General features: G+C 33.1%; 1 protein-coding gene across 1 annotated transcript; it reads left to right on the top strand.

Moving 5' to 3' along the window:
• Positions 1-2092: 2092 nt before the first annotated feature.
• On the top strand, positions 2093-8345 carry rps15 (ribosomal protein S15). Its single transcript, XM_028472840.1, has 4 exons — positions 2093-2142; positions 2531-2616; positions 5315-5549; positions 8192-8345. The coding sequence occupies exons 1-4, from the start codon at positions 2140-2142 to the stop codon at positions 8303-8305; spliced, it is 438 nt and encodes a 145-aa protein (XP_028328641.1). The 5' UTR covers positions 2093-2139; the 3' UTR covers positions 8306-8345.
• The last annotated feature ends 1312 nt before the right edge of the window (positions 8346-9657 follow it).

The raw sequence follows: 9657 nt of genomic DNA, 5'->3' as shown, positions 1-9657 counted from the left end.
AACACCAACCAAAATACACAAAACCATAGCAAAATATACAAAAGGAACAGCAAAATTTCTCCAAAAAACACACAGCGACTATAAAACTAACATAAAAATATGCAAAACAACACAAATTGACAACCAAAATACACAGAATAGCAGAGAAATGTACAAAAAAACACACACACACACACACACACACACAAAAGACTAATAACAGAAAATTCCAACCGAAATACACTAAACCATAGCAAAAATACACAATAAAAGACCAAAAAATTGCTAAAAAAAACACACAAAATAACAACAAAACAACACAAAATGAAAGCATGAATACAAATAAGAGTAATAACAGTAAACAACAACCAAAATACACAAAACCAAAGCAAAAATACACAAAGGACAGAAGATTTTCTTCAAAAGCACACAGTGACTATAAAACTAACATAAGAATATGCAAAACAACACAAAATGACAACCAAAACACACAGAATAGCAGAGAAATACACAAAAAACACAGCAACATTATTTAAAAACAAAAAACAAAACAAAAAACACAAAGTAACTACATAAATAACAGAAAAATATACAAAAGAACAACAAAAAAGACTAATAACAGTAAACACCAAACAAAATGCACAATTTACTACAATTTGGGGGGAATTTGTTTTGGGGGCCACTCAAAATGAGACCAAAGGCCTCCAGTTGTCCACATCTGTTCTGTAGTAGATCATTCAGATGTGTTTGACTGACAGCTAAAGGTTTGATGGAATGTTGAGTGAACAGGAATGGACAAACTCTGCTGTGTATCTGTGAAATGATCAGCTCTGGTTTCATTAAGACTGAGTGTTTTTCTAACCAGTTCATGTGCAGGGAGGCGTGTTATGTTATGGGTGGAGGAGTTAGTGAAATAATACCACATCAAGTTCTTTAGATTCCACAAAAGATTAAAGATGAATACGATGTGTGACTTTGGGGCATCGGAAAAAAAACCATCTCAGATTCTGGTTGAAAAAAAATGTGAATAGTGTTTTTTTACAGGGAAAAAGAACAGATTTTTCATAATTTAGTCATGTCAGTATGAGGAAAAAAAAACATTATTCAGCATGATTTTATCTATTATGAGATTATACAGCATATCAACAGTAAAAACAGAGTTTAATTTGATTTGTGAAATATGCTCATATAGTTTGAAGCACTAAATGTATTGTAATTAGTTACTTAGTGTCAACAACATTCAAATATTTTTGTGTACACTTGTTGTTTTGGTGTTTTTTTATTCAAATGTGATTTTTTCTTGTCATTTCTGTGTTTTCTACAGTCATTTAGTAAATTTTTAATGTCTTTGTATACATCATTTTGTACACATTATCCTCTCATGTGTATTTTTGTTGTCATCATGTGTGTTTTTAGAATAAATGTTAGTGTTTTTGTTGTCTTATATACAAGCCTGTAGTATATCTATCTATCTATCTATCTATCTATCTATCTATCTATCTATCTATCTATCTATCTATCTATCTATCTATCTATCTATCTATCTATCTATCTATCTATCTATCTATCTATCTATCTATTTATCTATCTAAATATTTTTTATAGATTAGATGTGGTGTTTTTGTTTCATTATATATTGTAATTTTTGTGTATTTTTTGTTATAATTTTGTATATTTCTGTTATCAGGTGGGTTTTTGTCATCATTTTGTGTATTCTAGTTGTCATAATATGTGTTTTTGGAGTAATTTTGTGTATTTTTGTTGACATGTGTTTTTGGAGTAGCTAATTATATTTATTTATGATGCCATTAAGTGTATTTTTGTTTTTTTCCCCTGTGTTTTGGAGTTATTTTTGCATTTAATTAAATTCATTTTTAATAAAAAAATATTTTTTTTCACAATATTCGATTAGGGGCCACATGTGGCTAATTAATTTTCTTATCTTAAAGTTTCCTTTGTCTCACAAAAATACTGTATCTATAGTACAGGAAATAATCAGTTCTGTTCTGAAATGTGTTGTCATTGTAAACAGCGCCTCCAAGTGGTCACTGTGAGAAAATTCACATTAATAAACAAATACCGGAAGCTCGTTTTAAAACCACGCGATATTTCCTCGGACGAGAGTTGAGCGCGTTCTTTCCTCCCGGAACTTCAGGCAAGATGGTAGGTTGTCCTCGGATCTGAGGCGAACACACTTATAATCCGCTTCCATCCTTGCTTTAAATTGGCTGTTTGAGATGAAAAGTTGTGTCACAAATAAAGCACTTTTGTAAAGTAGCTGTAAAAATATATATGGTTGTCGTATATTGCTCGTACTGCTGGCTATTAGCATGTCGTAGCCGGAGCTACACGGTTGGCCGTAGCTCGCTAGCTGATAATATAGTTCTGTTTGAGCGGCAGACATTTCTATTAATTATATTTATGTGGTTACTAATAGTTAATGTTTACCCAGTGGTCTAGTGTGTGTTTAAGGCTCGCATTTTGCTGTAAGCTCCCCTCTAGTTGTGTTTTATGAAAGCTAATGCTAACCATCAATGTCCATCATCTGCAGGCGGACACTGAAATCAAGAAGAAGCGAACCTTCAGGAAGTTCACCTACAGAGGAGTGGACCTGGACCAGCTCCTGGACATGTCCTAGTGAGTCTGATATTTAATGAAATAAAATAATATTATATAGATCAAATAAGCTGGGTATAAATCAATGTCAATCACAAGCTAGCTCTATTATCGTAGTTCTTTAGTGTTTACCAAGCTATTTTATATTAGGGCTGTACCATACAAGGAACTTCACGATTCCATTACGATTCAGGGTACTACGATTCGATTATTCAACAACTATCACAAATTTGTCTTTTTTTGGATTTATTCTTTCATCACTTTGGGGCTATTTCATACTTTTAAACAAGGTTTGTGTATCGGTATCTATTAATTACAGTAACCAAACAAATGTATCACCATTATCTTAGTCACACCATCAAATTCATAATTAATCATATTATTAAAAATATATATATTTCACAGTATTGTATGTAATGCTTATTCAGTAAACAATAAAATCAAACTTAAAGGTGGGGTAAGTAATTTTCTCCAGATACATTTTTAAAGTTTTTGGTTGGCAGTAATTTAGATCTTATTTGCTCTTAAAAAGGAACAAAGAATATTTGTCATCTGTATCAGCTGTAAGCCTGTAAAAACTTCTCGACCCCTCGCGTGCACTGGCCCACACTCAAAGCGCGTCACCGGTGACGGAGTTAAAATTGAGTTTTTGGTCACGTTTTTAACATAACCACTAGGGATGTCCCAGTACAACTTTTTCACTTCCGTTATGATGCAGATAGTGCAGCCTTGCGTGTTGGCCGATACCGATATTGATCCGATACAATATTGGCACGAATCAATCATATTTATCATACAATACTCAATCATACAATACATTACTCATTTTGTAGTGTGGAATATTAGAAAAGGCTTGAAGTGATGCTACTCAGAGAATAGTCAACAGTAAGTTACTGTGTTGGTGTGTGAACCACAGGCACCTATGGATAGAAGTGATGGAGCGCTTATAGCGATCATTTTAGATGCAGTCCGATAAAATCCAATACTGTATTTGTTTTCTGGCCGATATCAGACCGATATCAATATTGGATCGGGACACCTCTAATAATGATAGTTTAGTGTTAACTTACCGCTGAATGAGAGGACAAATTTTCTGGACAATATAAGCGATGAGCTATTGGAGCACCGGCATTCGTACGTGTGAGTGAGGGGCATGGCTTTAGATGGGGCACGGGGGAGGGGGTAAAGGCGGATTCCGGAGGATGCTATTTGCAAAATCATGCTAGCTTTCGAAAAATTATCCTTTAAATGAGCAGCAGAAATTCCACAGGAAACTAAACATTTTTGCTGTGCACAATCAAAGCAACTTTAAAAACATATAAAACCAACATCAGCTCTCATAACAATTGTGGAATTTAGGAATTTAAAATTCAAAGTTGATGAATAAAATAACCCAATGAATAATTAAATCATGGTAGGGACTGTTAAGTGCGGAGGCTAATTTGGAACAGCCACCTTCGCCGCCGGAACCAAGTCGTCCGTGTTCATCTTATATTAACGTTTCGTAACTTCTAAACTCTCGCATTGGGCTCTTCACTTTAGTTTCATCTTTCCTTGTACACAAATGCACACGAGGAGCACCAGGAGAGTGAAAATCCCAGTTGATAGCAAAGCGTTTATGTGACTATTTGTACTCGATGTTCACGTTATCTTCATTTTATACATCTCACGTGGAACAATCCATGATTGTATATTTGATATATCTCACACCATTATTTTAAAAGCATCCCGTGGACATGTGATAAAACTAAGGATGTCCCGATGCAACTTTTTCATTTCCGATATGATACTGATATCGGCCGATACAGATATTGATCCAATATCAGCGTGAATCCTACATAAAAAATTTTTTGTTAGAAAAGGCTTCATCAAGTGATGTTATTCACACAAAGAGCAACAGTAGGTATGATAAACTGATCCATTTATTATTAACCAATTAGTTACATAATTTTTAACCGTCAACATAATGTCAACAGTATTCTACAATTGAATAAATAAAAAAAAAAAAAAAAATATCAGATAATCCCGAAGTTTGAATCCGATATTCGTTTTCAGGCTAATATCGGATTGGGACACCCCTAGCTAAAACAGTTAAACCCATCTGGTTTGTCAAATGTAACTGATGTTAACATTAAATAAATAAACTCTTAAAACTATTAGTTTCCAAGCTTAGAATTGCTGTAGGATATGGTAAGAGAAGGCAGAGTACAAAAGAAAAGAAAAAATATTATTTGATTATTAGTGTGGTAATTTACTAAACATTTCTGATTTTTGTATTTTCCTGTTCATCAGACCATTTTAACACCTTTAACTATTGTTTTTGGTTGATTTATATGTAATACCTTTTAGTTTAGGTTGTGAGGATTCAATGGATATAAAGTATTTAAAGATACTCCATTAAATGGCATCAGAATGATAAAAATACAAATATATTTTCTCATGAACGCTCACTGTTGCACTCCTCAGAGAGTTAAATAGCAAATGTATGGTTTAGATTTCATCTAAAATGCATTTTGTGTTAATATTCTGGTTCTCCAGCAGATAAAAATGTATATAAAGTAATAAATACAATTATCAGGACATTCTTTACTAAAGCAGAAGTGTTAACCTGATTCCTAATTTTCTGGTTTCTGAAACCGTCTGGCAGTGGTGCCCTGAATATTATTAGTAAATAACCACGACATTCTGATAACGTCATTGTCCCGTGTCATCTTTAAAGTGAGCAGCTGATGCAGCTGTACTGCGCTCGTCCCAGGAGGAGGCTGAACAGAGGTCTGCGCCGTAAGCAGCAGTCGCTCCTCAAGCGCCTGCGTAAGGCCAAGAAAGAGGCTCCGCCCATGGAGAAACCAGAGGTGGTGAAGACCCACCTGAGGGACATGGTCATCCTCCCCGAGATGGTGGGCTCTATGGTGGGAGTGTACAACGGCAAGACGTTCAATCAGGTGGAAATCAAGGTGAGACTCTTATGTCGTGTGTGAGGAAAGACTTTAATGTAAATAATCCTAAAGTCTGACATTTTGTCTGACTTTCTGCTGAGATAGAAGAGTTTGTCATTGAATTCATGTTATTTTTATTTATTCAGGTTACAACTTTTACTGTAAACAAATCATAACTCACTTAGTGCAATACTATAACAAATTAGTCTCTTTAAATTAATAATTCATTTTATTTAAATATTCACAACATAAATATAATGCAATAAAAGCAGATTTCAATAACCTAAACTGCTTGAATGTTGCTTAATTATCTACGGCTCTATAGAAATCTAAATCCTCATATAAACACTATAATAAAGCAGCATAACTTACTTTATTTACGTTCCAATAAAACCTAAACATCAGCTGACGTTTCACAGTAGCGCTGCAACCAACGATTATTTTTGTAGTCAACTATTGATTATTTTTTCGATTAGCTGACTCATCACGAAATATTTTTTTTGTTTTGAAGCACATGTTTTGGACTCTTGTTTTTTTTTTTTTTAGCGCACCTGCTTAAATACTTCCCTGTTGTGCTGTGACGGCATGTTTTACAGAGGAGTGAAAACAATGACAGAAAACATGTATTTGAAGTGTAGTTTAAATATTTATCACATAAGATACATTAAATGTCACAAATTTAAAGTGTAGGTTGTCTTGAACAAAGTAGTAATAGTAGTAATAAACAAAATTAGGAAATAAGTCACTTCAAAAATCATGATAACCTGCAGGTTGCATGAGGTTTAAAACAACCAGAGTTCCTTTTACTTAAATCAATAGTCCATATATGAAAAGAATAAATAATAACTTTGTTTTAAATCATCCTTAAAAGTTAAAAAATGTTTAATATTATCCAAATCACACTGTTGAGAATAAACACTACTCGGTACATTAAAGCAATAAACCCTTTAATCCATGAATATTGACTCACTCTACGATATAATATAATTATTACTATGGATATAACAACTCCCGATATGATTCACGAAATTAGACTGTAGACAAATGATGACTGAAAAATAGATATTTTTTTTTTTTTTCTTCGAAAAAATATAATACTGAACTGTTTTCTTTTATCTTTCGTTGTCAAAATAATCCCTTGATAAACTATGCAAAACAATGCAAGAAATACTAGAAATAATATTATGCAAAACTGCATAATAGTTCCTTTTCTTTTTAAAAGTGCAACTGAAAATGTATTTTATGTCTTATTGGACTTTAAAACAAATCCCATATCAAAGAAATAATATCAATAAACAAACTATGGCTTTCATTCTTTCTTGGGAAGCCAACATGCTTCCACACTTCTGATTTAAAACATGGTGGTGCGTCCTGAATTTCACATTCTAAATAGATAGCGCCCTTTGCTGTAAAAAAATAAATAAAATAAAGAAATTTAAAAGAAGAAAAGTACTGTGATTCAATTTCAGAGTATCGATGTGAACCACGACACGTTTGAATCGATTTTTAACTGCCTCACGATTAATCTTTACATCCCTAATTATTACACTATTAAGAGGAAAAATACTAAGCTTGTCCTATAATGTAACAAACTAAAAAGTTCAAAGTTTTTGGCTCAGCATCTTGTTACGTTATTGACTAGTTGTAACATTTCAGGTAATATTTAAAAAAAAAAAAAAAAACATAAGGTCTAAATCATATCATATGGTCTAAAACAGCGATTCTCAACTGGTGGGTCACGACAGCTGGTCAAAAATAAATATTTAACGCCTCTCATGTTGGATTTGTCTTTTATTTTGAAATAAATATTTCGACAAGCGTGCTGTGAAATGAATGTTGCACACAAAATATATAGTTATGTTTTAAAAAAGATTACAAATGTATTTTTTTTAACAGCTATTTTTGAAAAAAGTGGGCCACAATTTAAACACTGTCGCTAAATGTAGATTTCATGGTGAGACCAGTGGAGAACCCCTGGTCTAAAATCCGTCTATCATTCGTTCATTTGTTTTTCGTTATGTAACAAAAACATGAAAAACAAAAACACTCATTATTTGATATTTGTTTCCAAAACCAAAATGAAAAAACGGAAAACGCCTTGTTTTTCAAATTCAAGCTCTTTTGCTTCACAGAAAACGAAAAAACGAACACATTTATTCGTTTTCTCCATTACCGATTGGCCAAAGTACGTGACCCGGAAGTGAAGCGTTACACATTCAGAGATATCTTTAGCTTTACTAGACTTTACTTTACTTGACTAAAGTCTCTAAATCCTCCAAAATGTCCGTGAGGAGGTTCTGTGTCCAACACCAGCTAAAGCGAAAAGGACACGTTTCGTTTGCACAGTTGGAAGCAGCGATCTTGTCATGCCGAACTGCCGTTAGCATAGCCGTTAGCGTCGGATGAAAGTACACTTCTGGGTCACCTACTTTGGCAAATCGGTAATGGAGAAAATGGATAAAGGTGTTTGTTTTCTGTACCGAAGCAAAAGAGCTTGAATTTGAAAAACAAGGCGTTTTGTGTTTTTGAAACAAATATCAAATTATTGTTTTTTTTTTTTCGTTACAAAAATTTGACATCTTTTGTTTGGTTTTTTTTAATTAACAATAACTATTTTGTTTGGTGAGTAATTAATGTTGTTGTTGTCCTTGTTCCCTCAGCCTGAGATGTGTGGCCACTATCTGGGAGAATTCTCCATCACCTACAAACCAGTGAAACACGGTCGTCCTGGTATTGGAGCCACGCACTCTTCTCGTTTCATCCCTCTGAAGTAAAATGGCTGTATTTGTAAAATAAAGTGGGTTCTTCACTCAACATGTCTTGTCGTCTTTAAAAAAAAAAAAAAAGATTTCAAATGATATCGTTTCCCCCCGATGATGAGCTTCAACATTTTACAGTTTTTAAATGTGAGATTTTTAGTAAATTTCCTGTTAATGTGGAGAAGAGTTGACCCGTTCTGTAATTACAATAAAGTCATAAACAAGTGAGCTGTTACTACTGCAAAACACAAGTATGAAAAAGTGGACAAGCTACGTCAGAAGGTAATGCTAATGTTAAGCTAGCTTTCTAAAATTGAAAAGAATCAAACAATGGGAATTATGTTAATCTTTTCACGGGGCTGATCATTTCTGATCCTTTTCAACGCGTGCTTGAAACGCGTCTACATCTGGCCTATTTTACAGCAGTTAATGTACTATTTTAAAAGGCTAAAACCCTGCTATTTAAAAAGAAATTTGAGTGAATTCTGGTTTATTTTGGTTTTTATTTTAATTCCTGTTTGGGTTTTGATTCATTTTTTTCTTCTTTAAATTATCAATTAAAAACAAAACAGCCATGTATCTCCATGTGTACTTTTAAAGTATTTAACAAACGTATGGTCGGTTTACATTAAAATATCAAGTCCCAGGAGCTCTGTCGTAAAGATGGCTACGCACATAAGTTGAAAGGATCTGAAACGATCAGTCCCGCGAAAAGGTTGGGTATTGTTTTGTTTTCAAACTACAAAGTTATGTTTAGAAATTAAATGTTGCTTTGGTTTTTTTTTTAAATTTTTTTTTTTTTGAAATGACAAACAATTGATGCAATGGTTTCCCCATTTCAATATGTCTGACAACCCAGACATTTTTCTCTCATTTTTTAAATCACATTTGTTACATCTGCGAAGATTAAGACCAAAAAAGCAAGATAAAAAAAATAAATAAGACTAATAAAAGAACCATGTAAAAGTGTTTTACAATTGTGATTTTTTTTTTTTTTTCTTTCACTACTGGATCTGTTGTTTTTTTTCTTAGTGGCCCTAATCCTCTTTAAATGTTCCACAAAATGAGTACACATTTTAACCTTTATGAGAAAAACAAAATTTGGTAACAGATGTTATCAAATCTGCTGAAACCATAGAATAAACATACAATAGTTAGTTCTGACCAATTGATTTGATTGGATGAGAGACATTCCATGAGTGCAGATATAGAGTAACAATAAAACACCTTAACACAGTGGTTAAGGATCGTGACCCTTTTCGATATCACAAATTTCTGTCGACCTCGAAGACGTTTTTTTTTTTTCTAGAATTTTTATTTTTTTGTGTCTGTCGTATTGTGTTAAAGAAACTGAGTAGCTGAGATTA

The sequence above is a fragment of the Gouania willdenowi genome, chromosome 17 (assembly GCF_900634775.1).
Source record: "Gouania willdenowi chromosome 17, fGouWil2.1, whole genome shotgun sequence".
Taxonomy (NCBI): Eukaryota; Metazoa; Chordata; class Actinopteri; order Blenniiformes; family Gobiesocidae; genus Gouania; species Gouania willdenowi.
Note: the sequence above shows the minus strand (reverse complement) of the source record. Positions and strands in the feature narration are given on the sequence as shown.